Source organism: Simochromis diagramma, unplaced genomic scaffold, assembly GCF_900408965.1.
Source record: "Simochromis diagramma unplaced genomic scaffold, fSimDia1.1 OVJJ01000326.1, whole genome shotgun sequence".
In the NCBI taxonomy this organism is placed as follows: domain Eukaryota; kingdom Metazoa; phylum Chordata; class Actinopteri; order Cichliformes; family Cichlidae; genus Simochromis; species Simochromis diagramma.
The window spans coordinates 293781-315288 of record NW_024387042.1 but is presented as its reverse complement, the minus strand read 5'-3'; the positions used below and the strand labels follow the sequence as shown (position 1 = coordinate 315288).

The window sequence follows — 21508 nt, the reverse complement described above, 5'->3', positions numbered from 1 at the left end:
TCATAAATGGGTTGGCGCTTCATGTTTTCAGAGTCAAGAGCTTCATTCAGTGTTAATGTTTGGATTTGAAATATTGCCGGTAGACATAGAGTGCAGAGGGTTTTTCAGCATGCTTACACATACACTAGTGATGGCTTTTTATACGTCTCTGGGTCACAGAGTCTAAACAAGATGTCCTGAACTGGGCCTTAGAATCAACTGAAGGATAACATTCGATAGTCAAGGCTACACAGGGTGTGTTTTTGTGTCCATGTTTCTCTTATTTCAGGAAAAGGAACAGGAACGGCCAAAGCAAATTAAATCTTTCTAAACCACAAATATTTCTTCTTAAATATTTGAACACAACAACAGTCAAATAGTGAAAAATAGGAAGTAAGCATGGTGCGACTGGAGTCGTGTGTGTCAAGACTGATTTCAGCAGGAATGGAGAGAGGGGAGAGTAGAGTGAACAGGTATTGTTTAGAAGGGTTCAGCAAATCTGAGCTGGCAGCAATCGCTTCAGAGTGTCAGGTCAGAACACTTGCAACTTTACAGATGCAAGAGGAACAAACTGCCAGAGTCCAGGAATAAAGTTGTCATTCTTTATATTTCAAGAATGGGCCCCATGGGTGGGCGAAAGTTTGGGGGTGTGAGTGTGTGTGGTTTGGTCTTATGAATGCACACACTGTCGGTAGTGCGGCTGCCGTTTGTCTCTGAACTGAAGCTGCATGTGCGCACATGAGCCAGCTTCAAACTTGGCAGTTTTGTGTCTGGATTAATGCAGGAAGATGTTAAATATTTGAAATACTGTATTTGTGTTTCTGATAATATCTGTGAATACTGGATTACTAAAGATCAGAAAGAACTGCATTTTTCCACATTATTACTTCTGTTTTTATTTGCCAACTTCAGAAATTATTTTTGAGAATAATAAAAGAAATGTTTGAAAAGAAACAATGTAAACAATCATGGATAAATACTATATGATGACAAGATTATATTTCTAAAGGGAAAAGCTGCTGTAAAGAGAAAAAAATCATTTGGTTCTGAGCACAATTATCTGTAGTTTGTTTTCATTGAGGAACACTTCTGCATTGCAGAGACAACCTTGTTTGTCCTGACAACTCCTGTGTGAATGTAGATGAACATCAAAGTGTCAGATAGAGATACACCACATGTAGCTGTAAAAAAGATTACTTATACTCACTGTAGAAGATCCAAAGGGACACCTGATGACAATGTTTAGAATCAGCAGCTTATTTAAACCATTTACTAGCCACCAACATGAGGTCATGACCTGAAATAGTTTTCCAAAAGTCTTGAAGGAGTTCCCAGAGATGCTGAGCACTTGTTGGTCCTTTTGTCTTCACTCTGTGGTCCATCACCTCCCAAACCATCTCAACTGGATTTAGGTCAGGTGATTGTGGAGGTCAGGCCATCTGGACAATAAGTCTCACTATCTGTTTAACAGATAGGTTATGAAGTTACAATTCCCCACTGTTTGTATTTGTATGTGTGTAGAACATATTTGTGATATTATCCTTTATGTATATATGTGTATATGTGAAGTGCTTTGAGGGTCTCGACATTACTAAAACATGTTATCAATACATAAAATAAAGAAGTATTGTAACCCCTATAGCCATGGTTACTAGTATTTTCTTGTTTTTACCTGGTATTATTTCCGACACCCCTTGAACACACTTTGATTTTCCGTAGTTCAGTGAATGCAACAAAAGCACGTTGCTGCATTAAGCTAGGCAAAACGGAGCAAGACAACGAGAGCAATTAACAAGCTACACAGTGAGTCTTTTGGTATAAAATAAGTGTTATAAAGTATTTTCAACAGTCTCTAACTTAAAGTTATGTACTTTTCAGAGGCCTTTATGTGTTTTACTCTCGACCAAAACCAGGCAGAGCGTGTAATTGTTTCTTGGGAATTCCGGTGAGTTACTAGAGATGAGTTAGCAGGAAAACTTATGCTAATTTTACATGTGGTAAACACTGCAACAGTGCGAATTCTGTATTGTCTAAAAAAAGCTAAAACCAGTCGGAGTACTTGAATTGTGTGTGAAATGGAATGTCGTATTTTATTTTATTGTCTATTTGATTGGGCATCTTCACAGATGTGCAAAACTAATGCAGGATGCACTTTTCTTTTAGCCATAAATGTTGTCCAGTGCCTTTTCTGCACTTTGTCATTTCAGTTATAGGTTAATACATGTAAATAAGTTATTTAAAACTAGTTACCTTACAAACATTTCATGATGTGATTACATATGCCTTAAAAAGGGGTATTTAAATACAATTGATTGTAATGCTGTAAAGCAATACAAATGGAATTCATAGAGACAGAACAATGTTAAAACAACAGTGTACTTGATTTTGAAAACTTTATGAGATCTCATTTTATTTAGAAAAACTGTTAAGAACTATTTTGTTTATTGCTCTGTACTGTATGTGCAGACTGTTTTTTTGTGATCCTGGATCTGAAGTGGTTCTGGATATGGATGGCGAGCCAGACCCTGTGAAAACTCTTGGCGAATCCAAAAGCAGTGTGGCCAGCTGTTCTGGATGCAGGAGTAGAGCTACAGTCTGAATTACTTCGAATCGCAGGATTTCAGATAAGCAAGAGAAAAAACTGCTTACTTGATACGGATTGTTTCTCTGGGAAACAGTTGAACTCCCAATATCCTGCTCATCAGGAGTCAGGTCTAAAGAGACTACTTATTTTATTTTATTTTATTTTACTTTGTTGTTATTTTCAAAAGAGCGCTCTTCTCTGTTGATCTTCTGTTAATTTTCTATGCTGTTTACATTGGATTATTGCACCACTGTAACATTGTAATAAATCTGCTGACTGTTCAACACTCAATTCTCTCAAATTTATTTTACTCCTCTCGAATCTAGTCTATAAGTTTAACCCCACTATACTAAGCAGGTGTTACATAAAAGTATCAATCACAATCCCCAACAGTGTCATCAGCAATGCACCTCCACACCATCACACCTCCTCCTCCATGCTTCACAGTGGGAACTTTGGTGTTAAGTGATGTGGTTGAAAAGTTTGAGTGCGCCTAACTTTTGTGATGGTGTGCCTAAGAAAAAAAGTTAGGTGTACTAATGCAACCATGGAAAAACGTTAGTCTAGAGCTATGCGTCTGCTTGTTGCTTTTTCTTAGTAGTGGTTAGCAGCTGTTTGACCATAAAGGCCTGATTCACAGTCTCCTCTGAACAATTGATGTAGAGATGTGTCTGCTACTGGAACTCTGTGTGCCATTTACCTGGGCTCTAATAAGAGGTGCTCTTAACTTGTGATTTCTGAGCCTGGTCACTTGGTTGAAATTATCCTCAGCAGCAGAGTTGACTCTTGGTCTTTCTTTCCTGGGGCGGTCCTCATGTGAGCCAGTTTTTTGGTAGCACTTGGTAGCATGGTTTTTGTGACTGCATTTGGAGACACATTCAAAGTTTTAACGGACTGACTGACCTTCAGATCTTAAAGTAAGGATGGACTGTAGTTTTTCTCTCTCTTGGGGCAGGGATAGCTCAACAGGTAGAGTAGCTGCCTCATGATTGGAAGGTTATGGGTTCAACTCTACTGAACAGCTATCCTGAGGTACCCCTGAGCAAGGTACCATCCCTACACACTGCTCCCTGGGCGCTGCATTGGTGGCTGCCCACTGCTTCACTAGGCGAATGGGTTAAATGCAGAGGAGCAATTTCCCTACGGGGACTATCACATACACATTATTATCTCTTTACTTAGCTGATTGGTTCTTGCCATAATATGAATCCTAAGACTTGTCAAATAGGCCTGTTAGCTGTGTACCAACCTGATTTCTGTGCAATACAACTCATGGTTCCAACCCCATTAAGAAGGCAAGAAATTCCACAAATAAAGCCTGACTCTCGGTGAAGGCGGTCGCACTTTTCTCCTCTCCTCCTTCCCCTTATCTTCCCTGCTTAGCCTCTTGTGTACTTGTCTTGTCTCGTGTGCATTACTTTCCCTGGAACAGTCTCTCACTGTAGTTCTCTAAAACCTAAAAGAGAATTATGGATTTGATCAACTGGTCTCTGAATGCTATTGACACCCTCTTCTCAACGAGAAGTCTTGGCTCGGGAGAGCCTGAGTGCCCTGGAGGGACTTTCCCTGCCGGATACACGATGGATGGGTGGCAGACCTGGAGGATCTTGTGCCTGGCGGGACTGTCTATCGAGGACGCTGAAGACATCTACCTATTCGGAACCATGATAACAGGGTTCTTGCTGATCGGAGCTGGCTTGGCCCTGACCTATCGGAGAAATAAGAGAGCGGAACCAGCTGTTCAAACCCCCCCAAGGCTGACCGCTGGAATTGAAGCGACGGGACGAGGCGCGACCTCTCACACCGAACGCAGCATGGTCAACACCTTGGAGACGCTTACAGCTGCCGTGAAGACTCAAACTAACACCATTGAGCGTATGATGGGATACATCAGAGAGGGGCCTGCTCACAATGACACCCTTGAGCGGAAGTTGGAACACATTGCAGAACGGCTCACTGCAGCTGTGGGGTCTCAGAATCAAAAGAATGACAACACCACGGAACAGAAGTTTGATACCATCATGGGGAGGCTCGCGGCTCTCCAACGGGAGATCGAGAGACCAGTGTCAGAGTGCTAAATTCGGAGCTGCTCGCATAAAGGAGAAATCAACAATATTCAACATATGGACACCACGGCGCCAGCTGCTCAGGCCCAGGCTGGAGCCGACCAAAACATCCCTGATAACGACTGTGTGATGACTATTCTTCCCATCCCACGCAAGGCCACCTGGGTTGGCTGGCAGATTGTTTACTTAGCCTGATAGAGCGAAGGACACTGTCTCCGCTGAACTCTGGACACGCACACACATACACTTACACTGATAAGCACGCACTCATCCCCCTCCCTTTCCAAACGCCTTCGATGCTTGTTTCCTGCGGGGGAAGATGGCGGGTCTGCGTGCCGTGCTGAAATGGTAGCGCTGTATAGGACGACTGCTGTGTTCCTTCGGATTACCCCCCACCCCCTTATCCACCCCTGTGGCTAGTCACGTGCTCTAATGTTGTGCTGTGGACATTAATGTGCTCTCTGTGCAGAGGAGTTTTTTTTGTTTCCTGTTCTCATGCTGCCCTCCCATAGGTGCCCAGCGTGAGAAGAGGTCTCTTTTTTTCCTCTTGTACTTTTTCCCATTGTTGTGTAATTTTTCAGTGTTTTCTCTGCAACGCTGCCGATCTCCGACTGTATTCCCATGTGATGTCTTTGTTGTGTGTGTAAGTCGGGGGGGGGGGGGGGGGGGGTCCTATTCCTCTGCGGGGCAACCTGCATATGGCCAATAAAGCATTCAATCAATCAATCAATCAATCAATCAATCAATCAACAAGGCCCACCTGTGTAGGGAAAACCATTTCAGGTGACTACATCATGAAGGTCACTGAGACAAGGTGAAGGGGTTCAGGAATCTAAATATATATATATATAACATATAACATCGACTAACAGGTGTGATGAGATGAGTGAGTGCACTTCCTGTGAGGAGAATAATGGTAGTTCAAGCCGGAATGATACACAGGATAAAGCTCAGACCTTTGTTAACCGTGTAGATTAAGTTTTGGTTGGAGGTGGAGACAACGCTCAGCAGCAGCTAGCTTCAAAGTAAAACAGGAAGCTCACAAACTGTTTTACAAACACCAACTCAGGGACACGAACAGAACATGAGGGGGGAGAATAAAGGTTAGAGTAATAAAACACTGAACACCAGAATCAAACCATGAGAACTAATACAAAATCAGAAGAAACTAGAAAATAATAACAATAAACTCAAAGCAATGGGTCACTGACCCAGGACCATGGCACATAGTGGGCAACAGAGCATTTACTTTCAGCTTCTCTGACCTTCACATACTGACCTGTTCACTATGATCATAACACCTCTATTCATTTATATTTTGTAGTGCTCATTATTCATTTTTCATTGTTTTTACTGCTTTAAAGAGAGCGCAATGTTTTACAACTTTAATGTAACACCATCCACTCATTTTGACACTATGTGGCACCAAAAAGATGAAGGTAGCTGATGTCCACAGCTGTGCAAACACATGAGTGAGAATGAAAGAGACATAGGAGAGTTCACCTATAACATGAGGAGACATGTTACAGCAGAATGTGAGCACAGAAATGGATGCTTCTGTCTTCCAGCAAGAATCAGAGGACATGAGTGGCTGTAGCTCAGGTGGCAGAGCAGGTCAGCCACTAATCAGAAGGTCCGTGGTTCGATCCCAGGCTGCCTCCTGGCTGCATGCCAAATATCCTTGGGCAAGATACTAACCCCATGTTTGCCTACTGGTGGTGGTCAGAGGGCCCGGTGGCGCCTGTGTCCGGCAGCCTCGCCTCTGTCAGTGCGCCCCAGGGTGGCTGTGGTTGCAATGTAGCTTGCTATCGCCAGTGTGTGAATGGGTGAATGACTGAATGTAGTGTAAAGCGCTTTGGGGTCCTATGGACTAGAAAAGCGCTATACAAATGCAGGCCATTTACCATGAGTGGACAGAACAACTTTTCCTAATTTATGACTAATGATTTTACCATTTCTGGATTTGATTTGATTTGATTTGATATTTTGGAAGGGTTGGGTCGGGACTGCTATCACTCAATGCCTCTAGATCAAAAAGTGTATAATTCCCATCTAACATGTGTGTATGTGTGGCAACGCAAGGGAGTGATGATGAGAGGGTAAAAAGGGAAAGCAATCATGATGCACGCACACTAGGGTGGTGATGTGGTGACTGCAAGCTCAAAAGCTTTACTGTTACAAGGAAAAACCTGAAAGCACCACCCATATTACTTATGGCTTGTATATTGTACATTTTATATATATATGTTTTTCCCTATGTTAATACTGTCCATATGTACATAGCGCTGCAGAAGTGTACCCCCCCAAGCATGTTTACACTGAGTAGGAGATGCTCTGTATCTCATTGTACAACTGTATAGTGACAATAAAGGCATTCTATTCTATTCTATTCAGTCACGCCCACTTTAGGCTTTCAGCTTCTGAATAAGGGAAACAAAAGTTTTGAATATATCCAAAACATGAAAACAGTCGTCCTCTTCACCCTCTGTAGTCACTGTAGAAACACACATGCTAACTAGTACCCATCACGTTATAGAGCTGGGAATTCCCTTAACCACACGCAAAGCAGAATAAACAAAGTGGAAAAAAAGGGAAGGGCAAAGCAGCAGCTCTTCTGTAACACAGCCCAGAGTAGCAGTAGTGGCTCCGCTGAAAGAAAATATTAAGTGCAAACCAGGTATCTAGAATGTGCAATAAATTGTGCAAAGTCCTGTTAAAACATTTACACTGACCATTTCCAGTCAGATGATGGGGGTGTGATTAGGCCTCACTGAAAGTAGAAACCTATATTTAATAGTCTTTTGTGCATTACTGCACGCTTTGGATAGAACTGTTCCCCCTTTGGAAGGCCATGACAGAAACTGTATCCCATGTACTAAACCCATAAATACTCATTAATCTATATTCTCTCAGACCAGGGCCAACAGTTTGTATTCTCTGTATTTGTATCTGAATTTCTAGAAGATAAAGACTTCAAAACATCATCCCTAAAATGACCCAACTTGAAAGAAAGGATGAACCATTGAGGTAAAGATTGTTTCATATGTTGTTTGGCTCAGAGATTATTAAATCTCCGTCAGTACCGGCGTACAATCGCAGATTATGTAATAGACTTTCGGACCGCAGCTGCAGAGGCAGGCTGGCCGGGTCAAGCCCTTCAGGAAGTTTACCTCTGTTCCCTGAATGAAGCTATGAAAGATCAAATGGCCTCACCTGACAAGCCAGCCACCTTTGAGGCGTTAGCCTCTCTCTCCCTTTGTATTGATAATTGTCTGAGGGACAGAGAGGGAGAAAAGAGTTATAGTTACCAACGTTTGCATGTGATTCACAAGCCCTGTCTTCTTCTCTCGGTGTCATTAATCATAAACCAGGTCACTCACTTTTTTCAGGCTCTTGTTGATTCAGGCTGTGAACATAACCCCTTGATTTGTATCTGGCTAGTCAGTTAAATATACCTCTCCTGCCCCTGGATTGCCCTTTTCTGGCCAGTGCTAACGGTAACCATAGAGAGAAACTGCCTTTCTTCATCATCTGTTCATGGTTCAGGGTTCAGGGGTGGCCGCTATTTATCATGACCTCCATCCAAGAGATTTTCAATAACAGTAAAGCCCTGTCACTTCCACCATTCCATGACTGCACCATAGAACTCCTTCTCAGTGCCAGTCTACCCACCAGTCACCAGTACAATCTGTCAAAACTAGAATGAGTTGCCATGGAAAACTTCAATGGGTGCAGGGTTTGTTTTTGTAGGGGAAAAGGATGACTTGCTGTGCCCCTGACTTCCAGGGCCTCTAAGAAAAAAAAATATAAAAAAAAAAACCCTTCCACTCATCAGCTCTACATTTCAGCTGCACAATATTCACCAAACTCCACCTCTGAAAAGCATACCATTCGGTTCATGGTGTGCCAGAAATAAGGTACAGACTCTGCATCCTGCGTGACTTTTGTAGCCTTTATTCCACACCTCACAGGCCATGGTCAAATATAATATTAGACTTTGTCACTGGTCACCCAGTTTCCTCTGGGAAAACAATCATGCTTACCGTCATAATCCCAGAAAAGCTCCCCATTGCTTCCTAAACCGCAAAAACACTGGTTGAACAGGTATTCAGTAGGGGTGCAACGATATTCGTATCGATATTGAACCGTTCGATACAGTGCTTTCGGTTCGGTACGCATATGTATCGAACAATACAACATTTGTAATTTATTTTATTAACTTTCCTTCTGATGATGCTGTCTGTGTTGAGCGCTCAGTGAATCTGCGTTCGACTACTCCGCCTAGGCTGCACTGTTGAGCGCAGATCCACTGAGCGCTCAACACAGACAGCATAGTCAGAAGGAAGAGCACAGGGCAAGCTAGCAAGACAGAAGTTAAGCTCTCCTTGCAACATGGACTTCCCCCACCCTCATTCAGATCTGGCGTTTGGAATTATTTTGGTTTTCATGTGACGTATGACCCTGAAGGTAAGCGAGTCATGGACTAAAGTAAAACAGTATGTTGGATGTGCCATGCAATGCTCAATTACATGGGTGGGAACTAGTGTGTTAGCGCAGTTAGCTCGTTAACGTGTTGGCCGTCTAGCACCATGCACGGGGCGATCTGCGGTAGCTCGTTAACGGAGATTTGCCATGTTGTGGCGTTAAGGTCATTTCAACGAGATTAACCTGAAAGCACTAGTGGGAACACAACGAATATGACTGCACATTTACGCCGACATCATCCTAGTGCAAAGACAAAAACAACAAGCATGCTACTAACTTTAGCCGAGTCATTTAGACAGCTGTTAGCACATGATTTTCCTTATGCTGCTGAGAATATAGCCCAGAAGAAGCGGATAGTATAGCTTTTATTTTGGAAAGAGCCATTTCTCTGTAATAAACTCTCTTTTCCAAAGATGAGTGATTTCTCAATCAGATACAGGGCTTGCAATATCGCTAGCCCGACGTCCTGGGGCTAGAGATTTTTTCAGTCGGGCTACCAAAATCTATCTCTTCCCTGCCCGTCGGGCTATTGTAGGAAGGAAAAATATATGAATCGCTGAGCTTATGTGAGTGCGTGTGTAAAAGCAGCAGGATATATATTTTAGTTCTGCTGAGCCAAATAAGACAGGTCAGGGTGAAGAAGTGACAGCCAAAGAAAAGCTTACCACAAAACGGAGAAGTTATGACAAATCAGACTTTAAGGCAAAAAGAAAGTGAAGCTTTATGGTTTCATGGACAAAATAATTTCTGTGGCTGCAATATGAGCTATATAACCAGGGTTGCACATAAGTGGTCCGCAGGTGCGCATTCGCTGTCAAAATAAAAAACACGCACAAGGGTTAGGGTTAAATTTAAAAACTGTACTTTTGAGTTAAAATATATATTTATAATTTTAATAAATGACAAATTAAAAAGGCATGAACATTTTTTTTGTATCGAAAAAATATCGAACCGAACCGAACCGTGAATTTTGTGTATCGTTGCACCCCTAGTATTCAGGTTACATGGGATACCTATGGAAATAGTGTCAGACAAAAGACTACAGTTTGTTCCACAGGTCTGGAAGAGGTTTTGTATGGCCCTAGGGGCCAAAGCCATATCTCAGTTTGGGATATCTCCCTTAGGCTAATGGTCAGACTGAGCGCTTCAATCAGGAGCTAGAAGCCACGCTCTCCCGCATCACTACCCATATCCCGGGTCTCCTGGTACACTTACCTTCCATGGGTCGAATATGCTCACAACAAACTCACTTCTTCTGCTACAGGTCTCTCTCCATTTGAGGCATCTTTAGGTTATTAACCCCTGCTGTTCCCATAGCAGGAAACTGAATTTGCTGTGCCGTCAGTACAGCATCACCTTCAGTGCTGCTGCCAGGCTGGACACGGGAGGCCCTGCTTCGTTCGGTGACACGGCAGCTTCATTATGCCAACCAACAGCATACAGGTGCTCCTACATACTCCCTGTCACAAGAGGTGTGGCTGGCTGCAAAAGACATTCCGCTCCGGACATCTTCTCGCAAACTTTCACCTAGTATCCTCGGCCCTTTGATATTGACACAGTGCTAAGTCCTGCAGCTGTCATGTTCAAGCTTTCTTTCAGAGACTACAAGCCCATTATCATCAATGGAGCTCCAGTGGAGAGGGTGCAGTCCTTCAAGTATCTTGGTGTCCACATCTCCTCAGACCTGACATGGGCTGCCCACATTCAGGTCCAGACCAAAAAGGCTAGGCAGCGCCTGTATCACCTACGACAACTGAGGAAGTTCAGGGTCTCTCCAAAGATCCTCAGGATTTTCTATACAGGCGCTGTGGAGAGCATCCTCACACAGAACATGACATCGTGGTTCGGGAACAGCTGTGTGAAGGACCAAAAAGCTCTCCAGAGAGTGATCCGTACAGCAGAACGCTGCTGCAGGATTGCTCTCCCCCCGCTTCAGGACACCTACACCAGGAGATGCCGGACTAGAGCAGCGCAGATACTGAAGGACCCGTCCCATCCTGGCAACAAACTGTTCCAACTTCTGCAATCTGGTAGAAGGTTCCGCATCTTCCGGGCAAGGACAGAGAGACTCAAGAGGAGCTTCTATCCCCAAGCCATCCGTGCCCTAAACACACACACCCGCCCTCTCACATCATCTATAATTGACTGAGACAGGACTCTTCCAGACACTAAACCAAGGCACAATGTACATTTCAATTCCTTTAATTTTAAATATGTTTATATTGTCTATCCTGTAAAATAGTCAGATATCTATTCATATTAATGTACAGAATTCACCTGCTTGCTGCTACTACTGCACATTCACCCAATGTATATACTATATGTCTGTATATATATATATATATATAATGTTTTCTTCCTCTACCCCCCCCCCCCCCCCCCAATTTTTTTTGCACATGTCGAGGAGCGTGTCAGGCTACATTTCACTGTGTGTTATACTTGTATAACTATGCATGTGACAAATAATAAAGAACCTTGAACCTTGAAACTTGAACCTCTTCCGGGTCAGAGGTCGGCCTTTCTCGCTCTCTCGGAGACACCGCCCCTAGGCATAGCCCGACCCGCAGAATAGGGAGGAAGAGAGAAAGAGAGGAAGGCGCACACACATCACAAATAAACAAGCAGGTCGTCCAGGGAGGACCGTCCGACCCTGACATTATCTGACCAAATTGCCACCATCAATTCAATTTCTCTCTCTGTGTTCCAGTGCAACTGTCCTCCCCTGCGTGGGCCACAATCTGCTCCCAGAGTTGTCTCCATAGCCCATGTGTCTGCTACATAACTCATGTTTCATAGTTCATAGATCATTTTTCGGCGTGAAAAGGACACCGGAAACAATGCTCCCCACAGGAGTTTCCGCACCGGAAGTAGCATATGCTAACGTGCACATAGTCAATCCACTTAACACACTGGTTACTGCTACAACTACACGTTTCTTTTCCAACTATTTATTAATGAGTGACTTTTATATATATATATATATATATATATATATATATATATATATATATATATATATATATATATATATATATATATATATATATGGAAGGACAGGCCCCTGCACGGTATGTACCACCGGCAGATAGAGGTGGTGGCTGATATCCAGAAATCCTACCAGTGGCTGGACAAAGCTGGACTGAAAGACAGCACAGAGGCACTAATCATGGCAGCACAAGAACAAGCTCTGTGTACAAGAGCCATAGAGGCTGGGGTCTATCACACCAGGCAAGACCCCAGGTGCAGGCTGTGTAAAGATGCCCCAGAGACAATCCAGCACATAACAGCAGGGTGCAAGATGCTAGCAGGCAAGGCATACATGGAACGCCATAACCAAGTGGCCGGCATAGTGTACAGGAACATCTGTGCCGAGTATAACCTGGAAGTCCCGGGGTCAAAATGGGAGATGCCCCCAAGGGTGGTGGAGAATGACCGAGCTAAGATCCTGTGGGACTTCCAGATACAGACGGACAAGATGGTGGTGGCTAACCAACCGGACATAGTGGTGGTAGACAAACAGAAGAAGACGGCCGTAGTGATCGATGTAGCGGTTCCGAATGACAGCAATATCAGGAAGAAGGAACACGAGAAGCTGGAGAAATACCAAGGGCTCAGAGAAGAGCTCGAGAGGATGTGGAGGATGAAGGTAACGTGGTAACGTGGTCCCCGTGGTAATCGGAGTACTAGGTGCGGTGACTCCCAAGCTAGGCGAGTGGCTCCAGCAGATCCCGGGAATAACATCGGAGATCTCTGTCCAGAAGAGCGCAGTCCTGGGAACAGCTAAGATACTGCGCAGGACCCTCAAGCTCCCAGGCCTCTGGTAGAGGACCCGAGCTTGAAGGATAAACCGCCCGCAGGGGCGTGCTGGGTGGTTTTTTTTGTTTTTTTTTTATATATATATATATATATATGTGTATATATATGTGTGTGTGTATGTATATATTGTACTATTCTTAGTTAGCGTATTGTCTGTCTTGTCTTAATGTTGGTTTATGTTGGTTTATAATGGAGCACTGTAACAAAAAAAAAAAAAATTCCCCCAGGGATCAATAAAGTATTCTGATTCTGATTCAATTAACAACTTCATTTTAAAAATTGTGCGGCTATTCAAATTAGCCAAACCGGGTGATGTAAGGAGCTCTCTGATTGGTTGGACAGACACAGGCTGTCTGCTTGGATTTTTCTAGCTCATAGCTTCACCCTGCTATGAAGCGTGTGTGCTTGTACAAAGGCCGTTCAGGCTCGGGATTTACACTCGGCCTGACATGGATATGTGAAGAATGAAGGGACCCTGCAGCGAAACGGAGAGCCCAGCCTCTGATTGAATGCCTGCTTTCGCAGTCTGACCACCTGTTGAAGGTAACGTGCTAACATGGCTAACGCTAGTTATTTTAAGGTCATCTTACCTTGTGAAAGTTTTATGTCGCAGCTGTACGAGCTGGCTACGTGTTTTATAAGCTGCTGTGCTCTTCACAAATAAAGCTGGAAGCAGCTCAGACTGTTAGAACCAGCACTGAGGCCTGTTACATTTATAGTGTTAGAACAATGGCTGCAACCTACAGCCTTTAAACTAGCGATGATAAATGCTGACCGTAAACTTGTCAGTCCAGATGTTACCACATTACTTTATGATACTTAGAGTTAAAACAACTGAGACAGGCTGATTAAAATAACAGCTGTCAGTTCTCTCATTCCTTATATCAAGACTGGAGATCACACTACTTATTTCAGTTCATTTAATATGTGAGCGCACAGATTCATTCTCAACTGGACATAAATGATGATCAAAGGTTGTATATATGATGATTCATCAAATCCCAGCCTCTAACACAGTGCGCTGAATCTTAGCTTTGAATGTCCAGTATGTTCTAATCAGTGAAATTTAAGCATTCACTGAACTTACAGTATCTAAACCTGTGTGGCAAATGTGTGGTAAAGACACAGATAATGAAATTTAATTATTAATACAATATACATCATGAAAAACAAAAGCTGAAAATGATTCAGTTTAGTACTTTTCTCTGTATGCTCTGTGATTATAAAGGCCTTAAATTCTGTGATATATACTGTAAATGATTTTTACAGAGGTCTTAAAGTACTTAAATCACTGCTGATAGTCTGGTTGTTTATATTTTCACGTTTTTGTGTCTGTAGGGCTGTTTGATGACAATTTGGACTCCTCTGGGAGATGAGGACACACCCACACCTGTTCCATACTGCAGCCATGGATGGTGTTACAGCTCTGAGTCAGCTTTGGGCCATCAGATGCACACACTAGAAAACCAGCACCTGGACTTCATGCAGGAGAGAAAGCCTAATCCAGCAACTAATCCAGAAGTTAATCCCTGAGCAAACAGGAAAGGGAAATGGATTTTGAAATGCAGTTTATTTATTTATTTATTTTTTATTTATTTATTTTTTGGCCTGTCCCATTTGGTTCTTTAGCCATCAGAATTGTTGTCTGAAGACCAACAAGGATACCCAATGGATTTACTTTGCCAAATGGATCATCGTGGCATTGCCGTATTGGTCCATTTGATCGACCTTTGTTTTTATTATTTATTATACTTTATTTTCAGATGTTATAGATGGGACAGACATGAGTGAGGGATAGGAAAGGGAGAGAGAAAGAGGAAGGAAAAGAAAAACAGAAGGGGAGAGGGACAGTGAGAAAGGGGGGGAGAAAAAAATGTCCTGGATCACCTGTTGAGAGAAGAAGAATAGAAAACAAGAAAAAAAAAACCAAAACAAAGCATCATACTAAACACAACACCATCGCATTAATCTAGCTAAGTGTAAACAGCAGTAAATACTAAATATTCAATGTTGTTGTGCAGCACGCAGGACAGACAGCGCACAATGTGCTTTGAAGTAGCAGCCAAGAAAGGTGTAATTTAAGTCTACGAGCAGTGAACACCCGTGTGCACACCTGTGTGGATCAGCACGCTTGTATTCAAATGGTTTCCCCATGTAATGGTCTGCAAGAGGATGTAGAGAGCCATAGCCCCGTCCCCCAGGGCATGAAGCAGGCATGGAGGAGATCCAGGCCCCAGACATCCAGAGGCCCCAGAGCACGAGAGCCCAAGGAGGACCACCGGAGGGGCATCCGTGCTACCCTCATGGGAAGGGCTGAGGATCCCCAGACGAGGTGTCACCCAGTAGCCACCGAGCAGAAGCTAGAGGAGGCTGAACCGGCGTGCCCGCCGGCTCTGCCGGCAGCCAGCTGTGCCAGAGTGAACCGAGCCGCAGGCTCAGAGGCCGGAGGCCCGAGGGCCCCCCGCACCCCGGAGGAGGCCTGACCGAGCAACAGGCGCCAGGCCCCGCCAGGTAGCCACCGGGAGTGAGCTGGTACATACCTGAGCGCCCAGCCCCGGACACCAAGAACCACCAATGCACCGACCCCTGAGGGCATCAGTCACCAGCAGGGAGTGTGGTGAGGGGAGATAGGCCTTGGAGGGCCTGGGAGTTCCCAGAGAGGTGGAGTCTAAGACCCGACCTGACATATAGACACAGACAAACAGACCAACGTAAGGACTGACATAAATGGACATGTACACACAATCACACTCCCCAAACATACTCTATACCCCGGGTCCAGGTACCCTCGCCCCCAGAGGGGGAAACAGAACCCAGACCCAAGAGATGTTACCCTTCCCCCCAGGGTGGAGGCAAGCAGACCGTCCCAGGCTCCGCAGCAGCAGGGAGGCCAATCGGACAGCTAACATCTCCTCCCAGCCCCCCCGCCCCGATGGCTAGCAGAGAACGGGGGTGTGTGAAGACCCCATACCTCCCTCCTCCCGCTCATCTGTAGTGTTGCTGCGTGTTGCTCTAAAGTGCATTTAAAACAAGGGAGAGCATGGTGCTGCTGCTGGAGAGCAGCAGGTGTTAGCACGGCCCCTCCTGAGAACCCTCAATGTCTACATGGATTTAAAATTGAGAGGTGGGCACCAGCGCCAGAGGTAGGTTTGAGTACACAGACCGTCCACTGGACGCCGTTAACGTGCCCACCCTCAAGGCCCTATATATATATGTGTGTGTTATGAGAGTGTAAGTAATGTGGATGTCTAAGTTGTGAGATAAAATTGAGGCACAGGTGGCCAGAAGGGGACGAGGGGGGGGGGGATGTCTCCCCTTCACCCTTGTGACACACCCGCACCCCAAGGCCCTACCTGTGTGGGTGAGTGTGGTGGAGCGGGAAGAGGGAGGTAGCCGAGGATGGGGAGGATGCCCCTCCCTAGCTCCAACCTTCTGCTTCCCAACCTTCCCAACCTAGCTCCCCCGCTGACCCCAGTAGGCACCCCCGTCATCTGGTACCCACCAAGGCAAGGGAGCCCAGGTCCGTCCAGAAATGCAGTTTATTAAAGTGCAATTCAAAAATGAATTTACAAATGCAGAATTTATTCTACAATTCATTATTTAAGCACAGAAATCTTTATTTCAATGCGTGTGGCTCTTGTGGTCCTCCATATGACTCAGCAGGTGGGGGTAAACGCAGTTTCTGAGTTTGACTTCTCCTAAGGAATGCAGAAATGGCTCCGCTATGCTCCGGATGGGGGGTGCAGGATGCCCGATATCCAGCCCGATCCTGGAGTAAACTAAAAACAATGAGTTGTAAATAAGTAATTTAACAAAAAATGTCTTCATAGGATAATATTTTTTTCTTGATGCAAAAATGTCTATTGTTATTTTGTTAATTACATATGTAACGGATGTAAAGGAGGTATTTGTGATTTAGCACAGGTGTAATTCTAGAAGGGAAACCCTCCTCAAAAATGTACGGAGCAGTGGGGCCGCCAAGGGAATGCACTGAATTAAAAACTGTATAATTAAAATATAATTTATTATACAAACAGTTAAAAATGCAAAAGCAATTGAAACAACCCTGGCCAAGGGGTAACACAATAAAAATCCATAAAACACAACATTAAAAGTCCAGTGGCATCCGCCACGATATAAAAGTCACAAAGAACTAAAAAAATCCAGCGAAGTGGTGTAAAAGGGAAACCCAGCGGAGTCCAGTGACTGCCGCTTCCTCCCTTTCTCCAGCGTACCGGGACGCGGAACGCTGGAGAAAGGGAGGAAGCGGCAGTCACTATTCTTTTCAGGCAGTATTCAGTCGTAAGAAGGGGATAAGTCGAAGACTTACCCCGGGTGGGCAGAGCTCTCAACTCAGCCCGCCGCTTCTTTAAAACTGCAAATCGGCACCAGCTGTGTCACCGCCTCTGCTCTCCCGCAGTGCACAAGCTGGGCTCTTGCTGCTACTGCCGTCCGCCTGTTCGCTCCGCGTCCCTAGTCGCTGGTGTTGTATCGTCCTCCTGAACGCCAAGCTCCAACCCTTTGGCTTGCAGGCGCCGCCGCCGCCTGACACCACTCACTCCTGCCCGTCTCTCAAGCCTCCCCTCAAGCCTCTGTGGTCTTCCAGGCCCTCTTATTGGCCTCCGGGACCTCCCAGGTGTGATCAGGTTTATAATCAGGTAGGGGCGGAGTCTTTCCAGGACAAGTCACCAATAAATACCATAAAAACATGCAGTAAAACTCATACAAATAAACCATTGTACAATATTAAAATATTAAAAAGGTAAAACACAGCAAACATAGTAAAAAACCTAGATAACTTGTCCCTTTCTACCCCGTGACATATAATGACTGATGCTTAATGTTATAGGGATATTATAATGAACATGGTAAGCTGAAAGACAATGTCTAACATATACGGTAATCCTGTTTTTAGATGATACACAAATGTCTTTTATGCAGGTTTAAGTATTGATTGATTAATTTGCAGTGGTTTAGTATTGAATGAAATACCTATTAAGTCCTCTTTATTTTTAATCATGATTTAATCATTATTTTAATATTAACCATGTTGTGGAAAATAAACACTAGAATTCAGGATTTTTTTTATTATTAAGTGAGGGTACCAAAGTGATGTAAAATCAATGTCAAATTTGAAGATTGATCTGATATCCAACTCTAACATTGTTTCAATATTATTTGAGGATGGAAAAGTGATGTAAAATGAATGTAAGATTTCAATGTTAATTGAACAGAATTGCCTGATATTGATTTAACATCATGTCAATGTATTCTTGCTATCTGCACTCTGCTTTCACACTCACATTTTTGGAGATAAAATATCTTTTAGGAGCAGGCCTATGCCTCCAAACACTATCTACACAAACATATCTGTATATGATCCCCCAGTTATACAAGCTGTTTGTTCTCTTTTTCCTGCCCCACCCTTCTTCCGCTTTTGAATCATTTCACTTCTGCACTTCTCATTAGTACATGGAGATCTACCAGGCCCCCCACCAGTCCAAGGCTTTTCCCAAATCGTAGCTCAGTTCATGTCTAAGAGATTCACCTTTGTCTGCTAAAATTGCTGTCAAACCTAAAATGAGGATGTGGGCCGAGCTAAGTGAAATAAGTGGAAATTTAATGAAGCTCCGCCTTCTCACGTCACTCACCTGAGAGAAATGAGAAAACAGGCTGTTCCTCTTTCTCAGTGCAGAGAGACGCACAGACGATCAGACTGAGCTCAGACCAAACTAGCAGCTTCCTCTGAGTGAGTCCAGCTACAGGAGAGAAAAGTGGAAAACTCCAACACTGCTGCTTCAAGCTGCTGACGCTCCACACACTGAATGTGAGTTTGAGCAAAAACACGATTCAAAGGTTTCAGTGAAGGTGGTAGAGGAGGGAGGGGAGCCAGGACTGACTGTACTTCCTGTCTGCTGTTTTCAGCTTCACTCACAGACTCAATGGCTTCCAGATCAGAGGAGGATCTCTGCTGTCCGGTCTGTCAGCAGGTCTTCAGAGATCCTGTTATTCTGTCATGTAGCCACAGCTTCTGTAAAGACTGTCTGAAGAGATGGTGGAGAAAAAAACAGATATGTGAGTGTCCAGTTTGTAAGAACATATCTTCAAAGGATGATCCACCTTTAAACCAAGCTTTAAAGAACCTGTGTGAGTCGTTCCTGCAGGAGAGAGATCAGAGAGCTTCAGAAGCTCTCTGCAGTCTGCACTCTGAGAAACTCAAACTCTTCTGTCTGGACCATCAGCAGCCAGTGTGTGTCGTCTGCAGAGACTCAGAAAAACACACCAATCACAGATTCAGACCCATCGATGAAGTTGCACAACAACACAAGAAGAAACTTCAGGAAACTCTGGAGCCCTTAAAGGAGAAGTTAAAGGTTTGTGAAGAAGTTCAAGTGAAGTTTGATCAAACAGCAGAACACATTAAGGTCCAGGCCCGACACACAGAGAGGCAGATTAAGGAGCAGTTTAAGAAGCTTCAGCAGTTTCTAGCAGATGAAGAGGAGGCCAGGCTGGCTGCACTGAGGGAGGAAGAGGAGCAGAAGAGTGGGATGATGAAGGAGAAGATGGAGGCTCTGAGCAGAGAGATAGCAGCTCTTTCAGACACAGTCAGAGCCACAGAGGAGGAGCTGAGAGCTGAAGACGTCTCATTCCTGCACAACTACAAGGCTGCAGTGGAAAGAGTCCAGCGCTGCCCCCTGCTGGATGATCCACAGCTGCCCTCAGGAGCTCTGATAGACCAGGCCAAACACCTGGGCAACCTGACCTTCAACATCTGGAACAACATGAAGGACATGGTCTCCTACACTCCTCTCATTCTGGACCCAAACACTGCTCATCCAAACCTCATCCTGTCTGAAGATCTGACCAGTGTGAGAGGAGGAGAGAAGCAGCAGCTTCCTGATAATCCAGAGAGGTTTGATTTGTTCTGCTCTGTCCTGGGCTCTGAGGGCTTTAACTCAGGGACTCACAGCTGGGATGTTGAAGTTGGAGACAGTACACGGTGGTTACTGGGTGTGTTGGCAGAGTCTGTGGAGAGGAAAGGAAACATACAATCTGGATTATGGGAGATATTGTTTGATGGAAGTAAATACTACAAACACTCACCATCAGCTCCTGTCACTCCTCTCTCAGTTCAGAAGAAGTTCCAGAGGATCAGAGTGAATCTGGACTGGAACAGAGGAAAGCTGTCGTTCTCTGATCCTGATACTAACACACACATACACACCTTCACACACACTTTCACTCACAGGATGTTTCCATACATTGAAACTGATGGTAAAGTGAAGGTGTGTCCGTTGAAGGTGTCAGTGTCAGTGCAGCAGATGAGTTGAGGATGATGATGTTTCTAATGTTGTTTCCTGTCAGTGAGTTGAAGCTGTTAAACTGCAGCTGTCCTCCTGCTGCCTCGTTGTTCCAAAGCTCTTTGTTTCTCTTTTAGTTTCACTGTTTCTTTCTGTTTCTGCTGTCCACCTTTTCACATGGAAAATCATTTCACTGTTTCTCACTGAATGACTCCCCAAACTAGATTTGAAATTCTATCAAGTTTCTAATCATTACAAGTGATTCATGTTTCTATTTGATGTGTAAATGGAGATGATTTAGTTTGCTGGGATATGGACTGACATGTGTTGAATGGGAGGAGCAGTTTGTTGTTGTCTTCTTGTCTGTTTATGACAACAATAAATATGTTGTTGAAACAATGATTCATGTTTAACTCCATATATGAAATGTTTCTGATCTTTGAATTCTGTTTGATTAAAGACTTTCTTCATGACACAAATGAGATTTCAGTGTATTAATAGAACTAAATAAGCTCAGAGTTGAAAGGCTGGAGTATTATGTAAAAATTATAAATTGTTCATCAAATTGCCCTGCAACAGACTGGCGACCTGTCCAGGGTGTACCCCGCCTCTCGCCCTATGACAGCTGGGATAGGCTCCAGCGCCCCCCACAACCCTGAAAAGGATAAGCGAAAGTGAATGGATGGATGGATGTTTATAAAATAAATAAAGCTGTGTGTTATTGTTTTAATATATACACGATGCAAATCTGCTCATAAATGGGTTGGCGTTTCATGTTTTCAGAGTCAAGAGCTTCATTCAGTGTTAATGTTTGGATTTGAAATATTGCCGGTAGACATAGAGTGCAGAGGGTTTTTCATCACGCTTACACATACACCAGTGATGGCTTTTTATAAGTCTCTGGGTCACAGAGTCTAAACAAGATGTCCTGAACTGGGCCTTAGAATCAACTGAAGGATAACATTCGATAGTCAAGGCTACACAGGGTGTGTTTTTGTGTCCATGTTTCTCTTATTTCAGGAAAAGGAACAGGAACTGCCAAAGCAAATTAAATCTTTCTAAACCACAAATATTTCTTCTTAAATATTTGAACACAACAACAGTCAAATAGTGAAAAATAGGAAGTAAGCATGGTGCGACTGGAGTCGTGTGTGTCAAGACTGATTTCAGCAGGAATGGAGAGAGGGTAGAGTAGAGTGAACAGGTATTGTTTAGAAGGGTTCAGCAAATCTGAGCTGGCAGCAATCGCTTCAGAGTGTCAGGTCAGAACATTTGCA

General features: G+C 44.0%; 1 protein-coding gene and 1 long non-coding RNA gene across 2 annotated transcripts in view; both read left to right on the top strand.

Moving 5' to 3' along the window:
* LOC120741589 overlaps positions 1–2830 on the top strand; it is a 29780-nt gene extending 26950 nt beyond the window's left edge. Inside the window, exons 3-4 of the long non-coding RNA XR_005697647.1 lie at positions 1297–1924; positions 2446–2830. This is a non-coding gene — a long non-coding RNA (uncharacterized LOC120741589). The remainder of the gene's footprint in view (positions 1–1296; positions 1925–2445) is intronic.
* A 15760-nt stretch (positions 2831–18590) lies between these two features.
* On the top strand, positions 18591–20335 carry LOC120741584 (nuclear factor 7, brain-like). Its single transcript, XM_040044559.1, has 2 exons — positions 18591–18757; positions 18856–20335. The coding sequence occupies exon 2, from the start codon at positions 18873–18875 to the stop codon at positions 20259–20261; it is 1389 nt and encodes a 462-aa protein (XP_039900493.1). The 5' UTR covers positions 18591–18757; positions 18856–18872; the 3' UTR covers positions 20262–20335.
* Positions 20336–21508: the final 1173 nt, after the last annotated feature.

Coding starts and splice junctions, on each gene's coding strand:
- LOC120741584 (XM_040044559.1), top strand. CDS start 18,873: ATGGCTTCCAGATCAGAGGAGGATCTCTGCTGTCCGGTCTGTCAGCAG.